Consider the following 19462-nt stretch of genomic DNA (forward strand, 5'->3'; position numbering starts at 1 on the left):
GACATGTCACTAGACTTCTCCCCACACGACTCACCAACAGAATTCTCACTTACATAGAAAAAGTCAAATCAACAACACCATGGATTAGCCAAGTAAAATTAGATTTACAAAAAGCAAATATTGAACTTAAAGATGTCAAAGATAGAAAAACTTTTAGAAATAAGGTGGAAAAGTGGATTGTATTGTCGGAGAAGGAAGCACTAAAGAGACCAGGAACAAAATGGACAGAAGAAAGAAAAAGAAAACATGGAGAACGAATGAAAGAAGTATGGAAGAAACGACGTCAGAAAGCTTTGCGTGATCCTTCTGGGTCCATTCGCGATAAGTAAGTATATATACTACATCGCCAAAACGTGCGAAATCATTATGTACCAGTACAAATTGGAAGATAATATATAATTAATGCTGTACAAATGGAATCAGAAGTCAATTTCTTCATTCTTTCTCTTCATTGTCCACTCAACACACTTCATACGTTATTTTAGTCAACTATGCTGCACTGCATGATACCCAAAGCTAATCCATTGGGCACAAGGACGTTGAGGTAAGTAAGGCAGAAAAATAATACATGACGGACAAAGCAAGGAGGCCACAAAAAACGGGTTATCGCAGGCAAGAAGGGCATTCCTGGCTTAGAGAAGTTCACTACAATCAAACATTGGCCTTATTCGGAGCAGGAAATTCCTGGGGATACGCATCGGGACATCATTCGTTAGCAGTGAATTATGGACTGTGGGATAACTGGACGAGAAGAGCATCGAAGCATTTGAAACGTGGCGGTACAGAAGGATGTTGAAAACTAGATGTACTGATAAGGTAAGGAATGAGGAGATTGTCTGCAATACGGTGCCAACCTACTGTAAGACAGAGCGGAAAGATGGCACTGGATCACTTGGCACTTCCAGTGTGGGTCGTAAGTCACGTGGCTTGTCATCAGCCATGTAAGAGAATGCTATTGGCTGAGCTATGCAGCAATGTACTCGTATTAGCCAAACAAAATTTCTTGGGGCTGATTGGCGGAAAGACAAGGCAGCAGATCCTAGCCTTGTGTCGCAGCTTAAATGTCAGAGCTGGCAAATTACTCACAGAAGGGAGGCCATCAGGAGCAGATGTGTTTCGGCTGTATCAACTGCTCACTATATTAACTGTTGAATTTATTGCATTAAAACTGGAATCGGTGTCGGTGATTAATAGATCGGAATCGGTTCTCGTTAATTACAGTCAACCTTAGTCTTCACATTCGCATGTTTTCCTTCCGTTATTGTGGCGTCGGGTATAAGTGTCTTCAGTGTAATCTACCAAAGCTGCGCCGGCCGCAGTGGCCGTGCGGTTAAAGGCGCTGCAGTCTGGAACCGCAAGACCGCTACGGTCGCAGGTTCGAATCCTGCCTCGGGCATGGATGTGTGTGATGTCCTTAGGTTAGTTAGGTTTAACTAGTTCTGAGTTCTAGGGGACTAATGACCTCAGCAGTTGAGTCCCATAGTGCTCAGAGCCATTTGAACCATTTTGAACCAAAGCTGCAGAGTAACACGTGAAAAACATTATCGAGAAGAAGGGACAGGATGATAGGACTTAATGGTTAGACATCAAAGAATTGCTTGCATGGTACTTAAACGAGCAAATAAAGAACTTGCGACGATTCGGTGTCGAAGGTGAAACTTCGTATCACCAATTCTTTAATTTTCTAGTTTATAAACTGTGTCTTTATTTTTGTAGCGAAACCGACAAACATGGGGAAGCATTACAGATTTTGGCATTTAACGTTCTGAGCATTCTTGCCTCACATACTTGTCAGTGAGCAAATTTATAGTTGTTAGGAATCTAACACTAACAACTTCATTCGTTCACAAAAAATCTTACGCCATAACGCTCCAATAATTCATCTACAACATTTTCGAAACTTGGAATTTAATATAAAAATCAGGTACACTAATGTAGAGAAAGTGAGTCCTGTTCTGTCCGTTTCATCGCATTCGGATGTAATTCATGTTCACGCCACGATTACAACGACGCAAGTCGTATGTGCCATATGACGCCGGACCTGGGACCTTTTACTGCCGTGGGCAAATGTACTACCAACTAAGATATACATGCACGACTCTCGATCCGCCCTTACCGGTATTTCATTTCGGACCTACCAGAGTAACGACTGACGTTGTTCGTATTCAGAGTCTGTTGAAATGTCCAGGCATGAAGTGCCAAGTTCAGAATCGATACTCAAGATATTTCGATATTTCGCATCCATGGAAATTAAAAGTGACTGGGCTTTGATACATACACAGAGAGACAATTATACGCGTAAATTATCGTGTAACATTTATGTCAAACAATGGGTACCTGCTATTTCATAATACTGTGCAATACTGTGCTAGAGTACTGCAAGAGAGAGAGGAAAGATGGCGTTGGATGACTTGGCACTTCCATCGTGGCATCTATGTGACACGACTTGCCATCAGCCATGTAAGAGAACGCTATTCGCTGAGCTAGGCAGCAATGTATTAGCCAAACAAAATTTCTGGGGGCTGATTTGTGGAAAGACAAGGCAGCATATTCCAACCTTTTGTCCCAGCTTGAAGGTCGGAGCTGGCAAATTAGTCATGGAAGGGACGGCATCAGCAGCGGATGTGAATCGATTGTATCTACTGCTCATTACATTAACTGTTGAATTTCTTGCATTAAATACAGAATCGGTATCAGTGATTAATAGATCGGAAGTGGCTCTCGTTAATTACAGTCAGTCTTCTATGTTCGCTTATTTGCCGTCCTTTATTGTGAGGTCGCGTATGTGTGTAATAAGTATGTTGTGTGTAATCTCCTCGAAGTTGCAGAGTGGAATAGAAATATGTAACGAATGGAGTGTAAAGTGCAGTGTATACACTAGAGGTTAAAATACACTGCAGGGTAATTGGATAATTATATGGTATCCCCTTTTAAATCGATGTGCTCTCTTCACAACCAAAACAAGTAGTTGCGGATCCCCTTCACAATTCATCATTGCATCTATACCTCTGCATCTAGATCTAACGAGCCAACGGCCAGCGAACGGGACATCGCCTGAAAGAAGCGGGTTAGTGGATTTCAGATGAACAACCGTGAGATCTGACGGACTTGCATGTCACCAATGACGACCCCACCGTGTGCAGTTGCTTTAGCACAAATAGCGGCTCATAATGGTCTTTCCGACGCAAGGGGAGTGTTGTAAGCATTCCTTTATGACATAGAACTTAATGTTGAAAACAGTACATTATTTGTGAAAACGAGTAACACACTCTTTTCCAGTCATAACGACTCTTATCTCAACTGGCACAGGGCTTATCTACAAACGCCAATAAGCTGCCAATGTCGCAACTGCAACACTCTAAATTAGCGATAAGCTGATAGGCGAGATGACGTGACTGAAATTCCACACTTGCGCAATCGGACCAGTAATTTTCCGCCCTGCTCGCTATGGGAGGGGCTGAAGATCAGTTTTTGAGGACTGAGGGGTCGCTTTGGGATGAGTGAGGTTCACTGCATGGCTTGAGAAGCAGAAGAGGTGAGTGCCTACTGGAGTATCGGACTCCACTGTGGCTGCATAGGGGAGGCGGCAGGGTGGAGCAGGGGGCAAATAGTCCGCCCCCGGTAGCTGAGTGGTCAGCGCGACTAACTGTCAATCCTAAGGGCGGGTTCGATTCCCGGCTGGGTCGGAGATTTTCTCCGCTCAGGGACTGGGTGTTGTGTTGTCCTAATCGTCATCATTTCATCTCCATCGACGCGCAAGTCGCCGAAGTGGCGTCAGATCGAAAGACTTGCACCAGGCGAACGGTCTACCCGACGGGAGGCCCTCGTCACACGACATTATTATTAGGGGGCAAATAGAGGAAATATCGGGGAGAATGTACTGCAGGAGAATGGTAGGAGCCAACATTCCTTAGGTTCCTTGACTGAATGGGAAAGACTGTCTGGTTTTACCATTCATGGAAGGAGGGAAGGTTTCGGTTCAATGTCCCGTCAGTGATGAGGCTTTCCATTGGAGCACAAACAGGGAATAAATTGCCTTTGCTCCTTTTACAGGATATTATGTAAGTACATTACATTGCCTGGGTATGTATTTATTCCAATTCTATTAGCTCATCTGCTCCTGTCTGCTCTCTTTGTCCATCTCCTTCGCCCTCCTCTCTGTCCATCTCCTTCTGCTTCCTCTTTCTGCCCACCTTTTCCACCCCTGTCCACCCGCCTCCACTCCCTGTATACGTCCTCCTACTCGTTGCTCTGTCCATCTGCTTGTCCCCCCTGTCTCCATCTGCTCCTTCCCCTCAACCTGTCTGCTCCTCCCACCTCTGTCTCCATCTCTTCTGCCCCACTAACTTCTACCCACTCCCTTTCTCCCCTCTTCCCCGTCCCTCTGCCCATTTCGTCCTGCAGCCTCTCTCATTCCATCCTCCCCCCGTCTCTCTCCATCTCCTCACTCCTTCTTCTGTCCATTTCCTCTGCCCCCTCTCTCTGTCCAACTCCTTCTCTTTCTACCCCCCTTTCCCGCACCCTCCCCCACTCCACTCTGTTCATCTCCTCCTCCCCCTGTCTGTGTCCATATCTTTCTTCCCCCTCTCTGCCTGTCCATCTCTTCCTCCTCCTCCTCTCTCCACCTTATCAAGCTCATTCAGATAGTGGGCTGCTGGTTCTTAAACCCTGCAGTACTTCTTTGCAGATAGTAAGTAACATGTATACAAAATTTGGTTGAAATCGATCCAGTTGTTTAGGAGGAGCTTCTTACTCACAGCTTTGTCAGAGTATGCACTTTCACTAATGTTTCACATAATTTAAAAAAAATGACATGCATATTTGTACTCATATCCCACCTGCATCTGTAGCCACTTTGGCCTTGCAGTTTCGTTTCCGCGCAGCCCAATCTCCATGATGTCACGTACCTGCAAGATCTTTCGCATCACAGTCAATTTCCTAACGAGCATAGGGAAAATTATGCGTTGTATGGGTCTATAATGCTTCGTCGTAAACTAGTAAAAAGTAGTCTAGGAATTTTCCATTTCGCGGATATTTTTAATCGTTTAAAACTCTGTCCAATTGATCTTTTAGATGGATATAAATTACCATTTCTCCCATCACATCCACAACTTCACCTTTCTGTAAGTTGTGTAATACTTGTGATTTATTAATAGTAGGTATTTTACGGTTGACGTTGTAAGTGTGCAGAAAAGATGGGTGGGCTGTTGTCACTTAATGCCATGGTGCGCTTTCCTTCCTGTTTGTTCAGTATATGTAGTATAATATTTACAGGTCACGCAATCACAAAGCAAATCATGAAAAGATTTAGTTGATTTTTATAGTTGTCAGTATTGTTTCAATAGACTACTGTGATGGATTTTATGTATAAGACCATTGTAAAAACTGTTCAAAAATGATGTGCACCCACAGCAACAGAACATATATTTTCTAGTTATTTTACGGAAATTACAGGCAGTCATATTTACACTAATGATGTACGGTAATTAAATATACTTAAGAACGAAGACCTATATAGCTTAATTAACAAACTCCTGTAAAATACTTGTAATACACCTAGTGTATATACGTTAAAAGCTTCGACCTTATAAGAGCTTTGCAGCAACTGCTCAAAAGTAATGTGTTCATAAAATAAACTATTTCCAATTTATTTTATGACAATTTTACGCAGTCGTTGGAGCAGAGATGTACATGGCATGATATACCATTAATGAATCCTCTATAAAGTATATTATAATCCTCTGGAATATCGCCGGCCGCTGTGGCCGAGCGGTTCTAGGTGCTTAAGTCTGGAACCTCGCGACCGCTACGGTCGCAGGTTCGAATCCTGCCTCAGGCACGGATGTGTGTGATATCCTAAGGTTAGTTAGGTTTACGCAGTTTTAAGTTCTAGAGGACTGATGACCTCAGATGTTAAGTCCCATAGTGCTCAGAGCCATTTGAACCATTTCCTCTAGAATATCTTGGGATATGACCTGATCCTACGTTAAATTCATAAGTAATACTAATATATCCAGTGTATAATGCTTACGTCTTCGATACATGAAAATTGGTTAAGGCCGAAATTGCACAATCGTACATCAAATAAAGAAAATGTCAGCTGAAGGTACCACAAAATCGTTTAAATAATTCATCACAGCTGCAGACCCTGTCGCGTTGAAGATTCTATAATATATATAAAGAAAAATTTGTCCTACTTTGTCCATTTCACATTAGACTATTCACTCAAGTCATACAGAACTGACCAACAAACATCACAATTACATACACACCTATCGCACAGAAAATGCAGAAACAGATTGTTTGGTGCTGATCAGATTCAGATCGAAACAAAATGTTCAGGCACACAGAGTCAAGTTTCAGAACATATTTCGATATTTCGCACTCCTCAATACTAGAGCTGTTCGTGCCCATCGATAAACGGGTTACGTAAGCCTACCTACACGGAGCCCTCATGATGTGAGCTTTTCAGATCTTACGGTAAACACTCGAGATAAGCGATAAACTGATGGGCGCCGCCTCGTTACAGTCGCCTGTGGAGCGAGGGCAGGGTGCGGTCACGTGACGTGGCAGCGGCGGAAGACCGCAGGTATATAGCGAGCAGAGCGGGAAGGCTGGGCCGACTATTGCTGCCTGCGCTGCGACTTCAACGGCTGACGGGGCGCTGCGTGTGTGTTTGCTGATATCACTCCTCCCTGACTCTCGGGTGAGTAGCGGCTCTGCGCGACGTGCTCGTTCGCTGTCACAGTTTATTGATGTAGTGAGAAAGTGTTGTACTGCTCCGTCGGTCGATTACCGGAAGGCATACGACAGCATGCGCAACCTAATACTTTCCAAAACGCCGCAGATGGAAACTGGATTCTTCATGGGCTCATATGTCTGGAACTTCTGGTGACAGACAGCTAGGGCCAAGTGTTTTGTACAGCCCACTTGTATACCCAACAGAAGGATTGTCCTAGTGTCACTATCCTAAAGTTCAGGGTCAAAGTATTTACTTTACACACTTCCTCTTGCTTAGACAAATGGATCAAAACGGTTGGTCCTTTTTGTATTTGATGTGATCTGCAGTGGGCCTTAAGGGCTTACGAAGGCACCATTAGTTCATAGACATGTCCTTATAAAATCACATAAAATGATGTTTTACCATTTTTTTGTACCAAAACACACTCATTCCACTTCATACTGCTTAACAGCGTTACGCCTAGATATTTCATTGACGCTGCTAATACTTATTCGAACATTACGCGTTTCTTTTTCCTACTCATCCGCACTAACTTACACTTCTCTACATTTAGAGCTAGCTGGCATTCATCACATCAATTAGAAATTTTACACTGAAGACCCAAAGGAACTGGTACACTTGCCTAATATCGTGTAGGCCCCCCGCGACCACGCAGAAGTGCCGCAACACGACGTGGCAGAGACTCGACTAATGTCTGAAGTAATGATGGAGAGAACTGACACCAGGGCTGTCCATAAATCCGTAAGAGTACGAGGAGGTGTCTTCTGAACAGCACGTTGCAAGGCATCCCAGATACGCTCAACATTGATCACGTATGGGGAGTTTGGTGGCCATGGCAAACGTCTAAACTGAGGAGAGTGTTTCTGGAGCCACTCTGTAGCAATTGTAGCAATTTTGGACGTTTGTGGTGTGGCATTGTCCTGCTGGATTTGCCCAAGTCCGTCTGAATGCAGGTTGACATGAATGGATACAGGCAATCAGATACGATACTTACGTACGTGTCACCTGTCAGAATCGTGTCTAGATGTACCAGGGGTCCGGTATCACTCCAACTACACAAGCCCCTCACCATTACAGAGCCCCCCCCCCCCCCTCCGTCTTGAACAGTCCCCTGTTGACATACAGGATCAAGGGATTCATGAGGTTTCTCCATAACCGTACACGTTCATCCGCTCGATACTATTTGAAACGAGACTCGTCCGCCCAGGCAACATCTCCCCAGTCATCAAATAGTCAATGTCGGTGTTGACGTCTAAGGCGCTGCAGTCATGGACTGTGTGGCTGGTCCCGACGGAGGTTCGAGTCCTCCCTCGGGCATGGGTGTGTGTGTTTGTTCTTAGGATAATTTAGGTTAAGTAGTGTGGAAGCTTAGGGACTGATGACCTTAGCACTAAAGTCCCACAAGATTTCACACACATTTGAACATTTCGGTGTTGACGGGCCCAGGTGAGGCGTAAAGTGTGTTGGGCAGTCACCAAGGGTACACAAGTGCGCCTTCTGCTCCGGATCCCATATCGATGATGTTTCGTTGAATGTTTCGAACGCTGACACTTGTTGATGGCCCAGCACTGAGATCTGCAGCAATTTGCGGAAGCGTTGCACTTCTGTCACGTTGAACGACTCTCTTCAGTTGTCGTCGGACCGTTCCTGCAGGATATTTTCCGGCCGCAGCGATGTCGGAGATTTGATGTTTTCCCGGATTCCTGATATTCACGGTACACGCGTGAAATGATCGTACGGGAAAATCCCCACTTCATCGCTACCTCGGAAATGCTGCGTCCCATCGCTGTTCCCCATAGCTCGTGCGCCAACTATAACACTATATTCAAACTCATTTAAATCTTGATAACCGGCCATTGTAGGAGCAATAAGCTCTCTAACAAGTGCGCCAGACACTTCCTGTCTTATATAGGCGTAGCGACCGCAGCGCCGTATTCTGCCTGTTTACATATCTCTGTATTTGAATACGCATGCCTATACCAGTTTCTTTGGCGATTCAGTCATCTTGTATCCTCTTACAATCACTAGATTTAGATGTAGATGTAACCGTCTACATCTACATCTGCATCTACATCTGCATCTACATGGATACTCTGCAAATCACATTTAAGTGCCTGGCAGAGGGTTCATCGAAACACCTTCACAATTCTCTATTATTCCAATCTCTTATAGCGCGTGGAAAGAAAGAACGCCTATATCTTTCCGTACGAGCTCTGATTTCCCTTATTCTATCGTGGTGATCGTTCCTCCCTATGTGGGTCGGAGTCAACAAAATATTTTCGCATTCGGAGGAGAAAGTTGGTGATTCTAACTTCGTGAGAAGATTCCGTCGCAACGAAAAACGCCTTTCTTTTAATGATTTCCAACCCAAATTGCATATCATTTCTTTGACACTGTCTCCCATTTTTCGCGATAACACAAAACGTGCTGCCTTTCTTTGAACTTTTTCGCTCTACTCAGTCAGTCCTATCTGGTAAGGATCTCACATCGCGCAGCAGTATTCTAAAAGAAGACGGACAAGCGTAGTATAGGCTCTCTCCTTAGTAGGTCTGTTACATTTTCTAAGTGTCCTGCCAATGAAACGCAGTCTTTGGTTAGCCTTCCCCACAACATTTTCTATGTGTTCTTACAAATTTAAGTTGTTGGTAATTGTAATACCTAGGTATTTAGTTGAATTTACGGCTTTTAGATTACACTGATTGATCGTGTAACCAAAGTTTAAAGAGTTCCTTTTGGCACTCATGTGGATGAGCTCACACTTTTCGTTATTTAGGGTCAACTGCCACTTTTCGCACCATTCAGATATTTTTTCTAACGTTTTACAGTTTGTTTTGGTCTTCTGATGAGTTTATTAGTCGATAAACGACAGTGTCATCTGAAGACCACGGAAGATTGTCTCCAAAATCGTTTATATACACTCCTGGAAATGGAAAAAAGAACACATTGACACCGGTGTGTCAGACCCACCATACTTGCTCCGGACACTGCGAGAGGGCTGTACAAGCAATGATCACACGCACGGCACAGCGGACACACCAGGAACCGCGGTGTTCGCCGTCGAATGGCGCTAGCTGCGCAGCATTTGTGCACCGCCGCCGTCAGTGTCAGCCAGTTTGCCGTGGCATACGGAGCTCCATCGCAGTCTTTAACACTGGTAGCATGCCGCGACAGCGTGGACGTGAACCGTATGTGCAGTTGACGGACTTTGAGCGAGGGCGTATAGTGGGCATGCGGGAGGCCGGGTGGACGTACCGCCGAATTGCTCAACACGTGGGGCGTGAGGTCTCCACAGTACATCGATGTTGTAGCCAGTGGTCGGCGGAAGGTGCACGTGCCCGTCGACCTGGGACCGGACCGCAGCGACGCACGGATGCACGCCAAGACCGTAGGATCCTACGCAGTGCCGTAGGGGACCGCACCGCCACTTCCCAGCAAATTAGGGACACTGTTGCTCCTGGGGTATCGGCGAGGACCATTCGCAACCGTCTCCGTGAAGCTGGGCTACGGTCCCGCACACCGTTAGGCCGTCTTCCGCTCACGCCCCAACATCGTGCAGCCCGCCTCCAGTGGTGTCGCGACAGGCGTGAATGGAGGGACGAATGGAGACGTGTCGTCTTCAGCGATGAGAGTCGCTTCTGCCTTGGTGCCAATGATGGTCGTATGCGTGTTTGGCGCCGTGCAGGTGAGCGCCACAATCAGGACTGCATACGACCGAGGCACACAGGGCCAACACCCGGCATCATGGTGTGGGGAGCGATCTCCTACACTGGCCGTACACCACTGGTGATCGTCGAGGGGACACTGAATAGTGCACGGTACATCCAAACCGTCATCGAACCCATCGCTCTACCATTCCTAGACCGGCAAGGGAACTTGCTGTTCCAACAGGACAATGCACGTCCGCATGTATCCCGTGCCACCCAACGTGCTCTAGAAGGTGTAAGTCAACTACCCTGGCCAGCAAGATCTACGGATCTGTCCCCCATTGAGCATGTTTGGGACTGGATGAAGCGTCGTCTCACGCGGTCTGCACGTCCAGCACGAACGCTGGTCCAACTGAGGCGCCAGGTGGAAATGGCATGGCAAGCCTTTCCACAGGACTACATCCAGCATCTCTACGATCGTCTCCATGGGAGAATAGCAGCCTGCATTGCTGCGAAAGGTGGATATACACTGTACTAGTGCCGACATTGTGCATGCTCTGTTGCCTGTGTCTATGTGCCTGTGGTTCTGTCAGTGTGATCATGTGATGTATCTGACCCCAGGAATGTGTCAATAAAGTTTCCCCTTCCTGGGACAATGAATTCACGGTGTTCTTATTTCAATTTCCAGGAGTGTAGATAAGGAACAGCAAAGGGCCTATAACACTACCTTGGGGAACGCCAGAAATCACTTCCGTTTTACTCGATGACTTTCCTTCAATTACTACGAACTGTGACCTCTCTGACAGGAGGTCAGAAATCCAGTCACATAACTGAGACGATATTCCATAAGCACGCAATTTCACTACGAGCCGCTTGTGTGGTACAGTGTCAAAAGCCTTCAGGAAATCCAGGAATACGAAATCGATCTGAAATCCCTTGTCAATAGCACTCCGCACTTCATGTGAATAAAGAGCTAGTTGTGTTTCACAGGAACGATGTTTTCTAAACCCATGTTGACTGTGTGTCAATAGACCGTTTTCTTCGAGGTAATTCATAATGTTCGAACACAATATATGTTCTAAAATTCTGCTGCATATCGACGTTAACGATATGGGCCTGTAATTTAGTGGTTGGGTTGGGATTGGGTTGTTTGGGGGAAGAGACCAAACAGCGAGGTCATCGGTCTCATGGGGATTAGGGAAGGACGGAGAATGAAGTCGGCCGTACCCTTTCAAAGGAACCATCCCGACATTTGCCTGGAGCTATTTAGGGAAATCACGGAAAACCTAAATCGGGATGGCCGGACGCGGGATTGAACTAATTTAGTGGATTACTCCTACTACCTTTCTTGGTGTGACCTGTGCAACTTTCCAGTCTTTGGGTACGGATCTTTCGTCGAGCGAACGGTTGTATATGATTGTTAAGTATGCAGCTAATGCATCAGCATACTCGGAAAGGAAACTAATTGGTATACAGTCTGGACCAGAAGACTTGGTTTTATTAAGTGATTTGAGTTGCTTCACTACTCCGAGGATATTTACTTCTACGTTACTCGTGTTGGCAGCTGTTCTCGATTCGAATTCTGGTTACAGTTACAGTTCATTTGTCACAGACAATCTTTACTAGTAGTTGCTTGACAATGCATCGAATACAGGGTGTTACAAAAAGGCACGGCCAAACTTTCGGGAAACATTCCTCACACACAAAGAAAACGCTTACTTTCCATGTTAGAGTTAATTTTATTACTTCTCTTCAAATCACTTTAATCAGGGAATGGAAACACACAGCAACAGAACGTACCAGCGTGACTTCAAATATTTTGTTACAGGAAATGTTCAAAATGTTCTCCGTTAGCGAGGATGCATGGATCCACCCTCCGTCGCATGGCATCCGTGATGCGCTGATGCAGGCCTGGAGAATGGCGTATCACAGCCGTCCACAATACGAGCACGAAGAGTCTCTACATTTGGATCCGGGGTTGCGTAGACAAGAGCTTTCAAATGCCCCCATAAATGACAGTCAAGAGGGTTGAGGTCAGGAGAGCGTGGAGGCCATGGAATTGGTCCGCCTCTACCAATCCATCGGTCACCGAATCTGTTGTTGAGAAGCGTACGAACATTTCGACTGAAATGTGCAGGAGCTCCATCGGGCATGAACCACATGTTGTGTCGTACTTGTAAAGGCACATGTTATAGCAGCACAGGTAGAGTATCCCGTATGAAATCATGATAACGTGCTCCATTGAGCGTAGGTAGAAGAACATGGGGCCCAATCGAGACATCACCAACAATGCCTGCCCAAAAGTTCCCAAAAAATCTGTGTTGTTGACGTGATTGCACAATTGCGTGCGTATTCTCGTCAGCCCACACACGTTGATTGCGAAAATTTACAATTTGATCATGTTGGAATGCAGCCTCATCCGTAAAGAGAACATTTGCACTGAAATGAGGATTGACACATTGTTGGATGAACCATTCGCAGAAGTGTACCCGTGGAGGCGAATGAGCTGCTGATAGTGCCTGCACACGCTGTACATGACACGGAAACAACTGGTTCTCCCGTAGCACTCTCCATACAGTGACGTGGTCAACGTTACCTTGTACAGCAGCAACTTCTCTGACGCCGACATTAGGGTTATCGTCAACTGCACGAAGAATTGCCTCGTCCATTGCAGGTGTCCTCGTCGTTATAGGTCTTCCCCAGTCGCGAGTCTTAGGCTGGAATGTTCTGCGCTCCCTAAGACGCCGATCAATTGCTTCGAACGTCTTCCTGTCGGGACACCTTCGTTCTGGAAATCTGTCTCGATACAAACGTACCGCGCCACGGCTATTGCCCCGTGCTAATCCATACATCAAATGGGCATCTGCCAACTCCGCATTTGTAAACATTGCACTGAGTGCAAAACCACGTTCGTGATTAACACTGCCCTGTTGATGCTACGTACTGTTGTGTTTGATGCTAGTACTGTAGAACAACGAGTCGCATGTCAACACAAGCACCGAAATCAACATTACCTTCCTTCAATTGAGCCAACTGGCGGTGAATCGAGGAAGTACAGTCATACTGACGAAACTAAAATGAGCTCTAACGTGGAAATTAAGCGATTCCGCACACATGTCCACATAACATCTTTTCTTTATTTGTGTGTGAGGAATGTTTACTGAAAGTTTTGGCCGTACCTTTTTGTATCACCCTGTATATATTGAGTGTGCTGTGTGAGAACAAAGGACTACTCAGTGGCTCCGTGTTTCAGAATCGTCCACAATGGAAGCAGCTACGTTAGTTGCGGAGACGGCAGCCGTGGTGGCTGGCCTGGGAGACCTCCTGGACGCGGGGGACGGCTCCGTGGTGACGCTGGTGGCGGGCGACACCAGGCTGGCGGCGCACAGGGCCGTCCTCGCGGCCAGGAGCCCCGTGCTGGCAGCCAGGTTCCAGCACGACACGCCGAAGGTCACCATCACGGACGCGGAGGGCCCGGTGCTACGTCAGCTGCTAGCCTACTGCTACACCCTCCAGGCCCCGCAGCTGCCCAGCATGGCTCCCCAACTGCTGGCAGCTGCCGACAAGTACGGCTTGTCAGGCCTGAAGGACGCGTGCGAGCAGCAGCTGGTCGCACGGCTGCACGTGGAGAATGCGGCGGCCACGGCTGTGCTCGCGCTGAGCCACTCTTGCTCCAGGTTGAAGGAAGCCGCTGTCGCCTTTATAAAAACCCACACCTACGAGGTGGTGATGACGCAGGGCTGGGCGGATGCTGTGGTCAGCCATCCTCACGCTGTTGTGGAGTTAACTTGCCTGATTACAGAGCCACCTGCACCAACCAGGTATGCACATACACAATAGTCACTTATTCTCCCAGATTTGTGCATGTATCTACCTGTGAGTCTACAGTCCACAGCACATTGTGATGCCTTTACCACTGAGCTTCCTTAGAGGTGCCTGATCTGTAAGCCATACAGTTACAGACAGCTGCAGAAGTCACATGCAGGTGTCTCAAAATGCTTGCTTTGCCTTCTCTTAACAGGTTCATCATGTTGTTGTTGTGATCTTCAGTCCTGAGACTGGTTTGATGCAGCTCTCCATGCTACTCTATCCTGTGCAAGCTTCTTCCATCTCTGAGTAACTACTGCAACCTACATCCTTCTGAATCTGCTTAGTGCATTCATCTCTTGGTCTCCCTCAACAATTTTTACCCTCCACGCTGCCCTCCAACGCTAAATTGGTGATCCCTTAATGCCTCAGAACATGTCCTACCAACCGATCCCTTCTTCTAGTCAAGTTGTGCCACAAACTCCTATTCTCTCCAATTCTATTCAATACCTCCTCATTAGTTATGTGATCTACCCATCTAATCTTCAGCACTCTTCTGTAGCACCAAATTTCGAAAGCTTCTATTCTCTTCTTGTCCAAACTGGTTATCGTCCATGTTTCACTTCCATACATGGCTACACTCCATACAAATACTTTCAGAAAGGACTCCCTAACACTTAAATCTATACTCGATGTTAACAAATTTCTTTTCTTCAGAAACACTTTCCTTGCCATTGCCAGTCTACATTTTATATCCTCTCTACTTCGACCATCATCAGTTATTTTGCTCCCCAAATAGCAAAACTCCTTTACTACTTTAATTGTCTCATTTCCTAATCTAATTCCCTCAGCATCACCTGAGTTAACTCGACTACATTCCATTATCTTCGTTTTGCTTTTGTTGACATTCATCTTATATCCTCCTTTCAAGACACTGCCCATTCCGTTCAACTGCTCTTCCAAGTCCTCTGCTGTCTCTGACAGAATTACGTCGTCGGTAAACTTCGAAGTTTTTATTTCTTCTCCATGGATTTTAATACCTACTCCGAACTTTTCTTTTGTTTCCTTTATTGCTTGCTCAATATACAGATTGAATAGCATCGGGGAGAGGCTTCAACCCTGTCTCACTCCCTTCCCAACCGTTGCTTCCCTTTCATGTCCCTAGACTCTTATAACTGCCATCTGGTTTCTGTACAAATTGTAAATAGCCTTTCGCTCCCTGTATTTTACCCCTGCCACCTTCAGAATTTGAAAGAGAGTATTCCAGTCAACATTGTCAAAAGTTTTCTCTAAGTCTACAAATGCTAGAAACGTAGGTTTGCCTTTCCTTAATCTTCCTTCTAAGATAAGTCGTAGGCTCAGTAAGTGTTCCAGCATTTCTACGGAATCCAAACTGGTCTTCCCTGAGGTCGGCTTCTACCAGTTTTTCCATTCGTCTGTAAAGAATTCGCGTCAGTATTTTGCAACTGTGACTTATTAAACTGATAGTTCGGTAATTTTCACATCTGTTAACACCTGCTTTCTTTGGAATTATTATATTCTTCTTGAAGTCTGAGGGAATTTCGCCTGTCTCATACATCTTGCTCACCAGATGGTAGAGTTTCGTCAGGACTGGCTCTCCCAAGGTTGTCAGTAGTTCTAGTGGAATGTTGTTAAAGGTTATGCCTTTCAAATTTCTGTGTTTGTTGTTGTAATGTATTCAAACTGTCCTGTCGAAGAGTTCTGGTATCACTCCAGCATTACTGTTGACCCTTGTATATAACTTTAAATACTTGTGATTCGTTTTGAGGCAACTGTTATTCGTTATGATAAGCTACAGCTGACGAGACCTCCGGAGAAGCAGTGTGTAAACTGATTATTGCACCCACTGTTGTCATAGACAGTGTATGTTCTGCGTGTATTATCCTTGTAGAGAGTCCCTAAGCAGTCCTGCCTATAGTAAGCAGCTATCTGGTCCATACTTGAACTTGCCCACCTATGCTGTGTCTCTCTGTGCAGCGCGCCAGCCACTACAGAGGGTGGACCAGCCACTACAGAGGGTGGACCAGCCACTACAGAGGGTGGACCAGCCACTACAGAGGGTGGACCAGCCACTACAGAGGGTGGACCAGCCGCTACAGAGGGTGGACCAGCCACTACAGAGGGTGGACCAGCCACTACAGAGGGTGGACCAGCCACTACAGAGGGTGGACCAGCCACTACAGAGGGTGGACCAGCCACTACAGAGGGTGGACCAGCCACTACAGAGGGTGGACCAGCCACTACAGAGGGTGGACCAGCCACTACAGAGGGTGGACCAGCCACTACAGAGGGTGGACTAGCCACTACAGAGGGTGGACCAGCCACTACAGAGGGTGGACTAGCCACTACAGAGGGTGGACCAGCCACTACAGAGGGTGGACTAGCCACTACAGAGGGTGGACCAGACACCACAGAAGATGAGGGTGCTATGCCAGCCACTACAGAGGTTGGGCCCACCCCTGCCTCTCACCGCCAACTCCCCTGCGACCCCAGCCAAGCTCACGTCACAGCTGCACTGCCCACGATTCCCCACCATACAGCTTCGCCTGATGAAGCCACAGCCTCCCCCATGCGGTGAGTTGCGTCACTACGTGTTCACATACTCCACACTCGAAATACCACTTATTGTGGTGTTAATCAAGTATCATGATCAAAACATTAAATCTCGCTATTTTTTGATAAAGTGTAGATTATATTTGTCAAGAACAATTGCTCCTTTTATACATTTGAGTGTACTGAATTTTGACGTTCGAGTAGTCGTGTATAAAAGAGATTTTCTGCATCCGTCCTCAGCTTCACTGTGTGTATTGTGTTCGATTCAGAACATAAATACACTAAAAAAATACGACGCACCAGGACAGAATTATCGAAATCGGACAGAAATTAGTAGATGTCTTGTACAAACAACTGATTACACTTTCGGAAAAATTGGATGATTTGTTCAAGAGAAAGAATTTCACAAACTGAGCAAGTCAATAACACGTTGTTCCAGCTCTGGCACTTATGCAAGCAGTTATTTGGCTTGGACTGATTCAGAGGGTTGTCGGATGTCCTCCTGAGGGATATTGTGCCAAATTATGTCCAAATTCCGGAGCTGGTTGGTGGGATCAACTCATAATCCTCCAAACGTTCTCAACTGCGGAGAGATCCGGCGACATTTCCGGCCAAGGTAGGGCTTGGCAAGCATGGAGAAAATCGCATGGTATCAAGTCAGGGCTGTAAGAATGATGTCTAAAAATTTTCCACTTAAGACGTTGAAGTTCTTCCTGTATTCTAGCTGATACATTAGGCCGCACATTGCCATGAATCAAAAACACCTTTGCCAACAGTATTTCACATCACTAAAGACTCGTTCATTGCACTATCACCAACAACATTCTTTATCTGCCTATAAATTTTGATAGGCCGAACATATTGTGCATTCAGAAAACGAATGACACTACGCGCTCCGCATTTGGCAGGATTTTCAGTGGGTGCCGTTATTTCGGCAACGAAATTCGGCACGCACTGAGACGGTGGAAGGAGCTAATTGTCAGGCTTGCGATCGCGGTGTTTGGGGATCGCCGTTGGGTATGGAACACAATCGTTCTTTATTTTCTGGATGACCCCCGTACAATGAAGACCAAACAGCTTCACACATTACACTAAAGAACTAAACCGCACCGACTCTACAACAAAGACGATGCCTAGGAAAGTGCTATGTGGATCAAAACCACTTGAACACTGTTGTCCAATGTACAGTCGTTCAGAATTCACATTCTCTATCTCGCCATTTGATAGGAAGGATCAAAAGCGTTTGTCATAATTGTCAGAGCACCAAGATCAATTCCGAATATATGAATTGTATGAGCCAGTAGTAATATAATTTGTTTATACAGACTCCTTTCCAGTTGAAACAGCTAAACCAGCTTCTACATGTTTGTAGAGCGTTGATAGAAAGAAAACAGTGTTTGGATGGCGGATTGCAGATTTATCAGCTGTAACATGTCCATTGGCCGAATAAGAAAAGGACTTTATTTTTAACTGCCTTTGTAAAGAATTTGCTTCATTTTGCTCTTCACCACATGTAAACACACGTTTTATGGCATCGGTATATAGGAATAGTCTGGTAGGATCGTCATAGTGAGGTTGTCACATGCCAAAGACAAGATGGTATTTTTCGGTATTACATCGATGCTGCGAGATATACAGTGTGTTCAGAAAGCCAAGATTACTCTCAGATCCTACAGGTTTTGTTGATGCATTGCGATACAATGCATCCCCAAGAATCTGCTTAAAGATAGAGAGAAGGAATGTGTGTGAATGTGTGTGTGTTTATTGTTTATAGCAGGGTATAAGAATGTCGATGTTTTGTGCAGGAACCTTTCTGGAGGAGAGAGAGACGGGAGGCTGATACAGGCAGCTAAGCAGGGGGCGGTGGAGGTGTTGCAGGCGCTCCTTGCGATGGGCGCAGACGTGGGGGCGAGAGACGAGAACTGGAGTGGATGGACCGCCCTCCACTGGGCAGCTTACTGGGGAGATGCGGAGGCGGTGAGGTGCCTGGTAGATGGCGGGGCCCAAGTGGACGCCAGAGACCACAGGAAGATCGCGCCTCTGCATCTGGCTGCATTCAATGGCCACACGGCCGTGGTACAGATGCTCCTGGCGTCCTCTGCTGATCCCAACTGCAGGCACCATTGGGGAGGAACACCTCTGCATGGGGCAGCATACAGTGGCCACGCAGACGTGGTGGCTGTGTTGCTGGAGGCAGGAACTGAGATGCGAGCCAGAGACAACATGGGGAAGACCTCCCTGGACTACGCCAGGCTGAATAAACACCAGCACCTGGAAGAGATGCTGTCTTGAAGCTTGCAGACCTATAATATAATTATATGGAATAAAACAAAAGTTTGCTACATGACTTTTCAATACATTTAAAATAAATAATACAAAAATAAATCCTCTCATCATTCCTTTGTACCTATCATTACCTTGTGGATAAAACTAGTGCAGTAGACACTGTAACAAGAGCGATAAGGGGAGTGGTCCTTAAAGCAATGTAAATAACCTTTCTTTTGATGAAATAGTCAGCGCTACATTTCTTCAGAAACCTAAACAAAAATCAACAACAGCTGAAAAATACTCCATTAACAATAAGCTCTAGATCTCTACTTAAAACGTGTTTCTCATTGCATACAAAATTTTCATATAACTTGTAGAACTGTAGCCACGTGATGTCTTCGACAGTTCCCAATATTTTGACACATAC

At 45.9% G+C, this 19462-nt stretch overlaps 1 protein-coding gene across 1 annotated transcript; it reads left to right on the top strand.

The window, feature by feature from the left end:
• The first annotated feature begins 491 nt into the window (after window positions 1-491).
• Window positions 492-19059, top strand: LOC124798164 (poly [ADP-ribose] polymerase tankyrase-1-like). The gene is made up of 3 exons (XM_047261447.1): window positions 492-544; window positions 16192-16788; window positions 18573-19059. The coding sequence occupies exons 1-3, from the start codon at window positions 492-494 to the stop codon at window positions 19057-19059; spliced, it is 1137 nt and encodes a 378-aa protein (XP_047117403.1).
• The last annotated feature ends 403 nt before the right edge of the window (window positions 19060-19462 follow it).

This window comes from Schistocerca piceifrons, chromosome 5 (assembly GCF_021461385.2).
Source record: "Schistocerca piceifrons isolate TAMUIC-IGC-003096 chromosome 5, iqSchPice1.1, whole genome shotgun sequence".
Taxonomy (NCBI): domain Eukaryota; kingdom Metazoa; phylum Arthropoda; class Insecta; order Orthoptera; family Acrididae; genus Schistocerca; species Schistocerca piceifrons.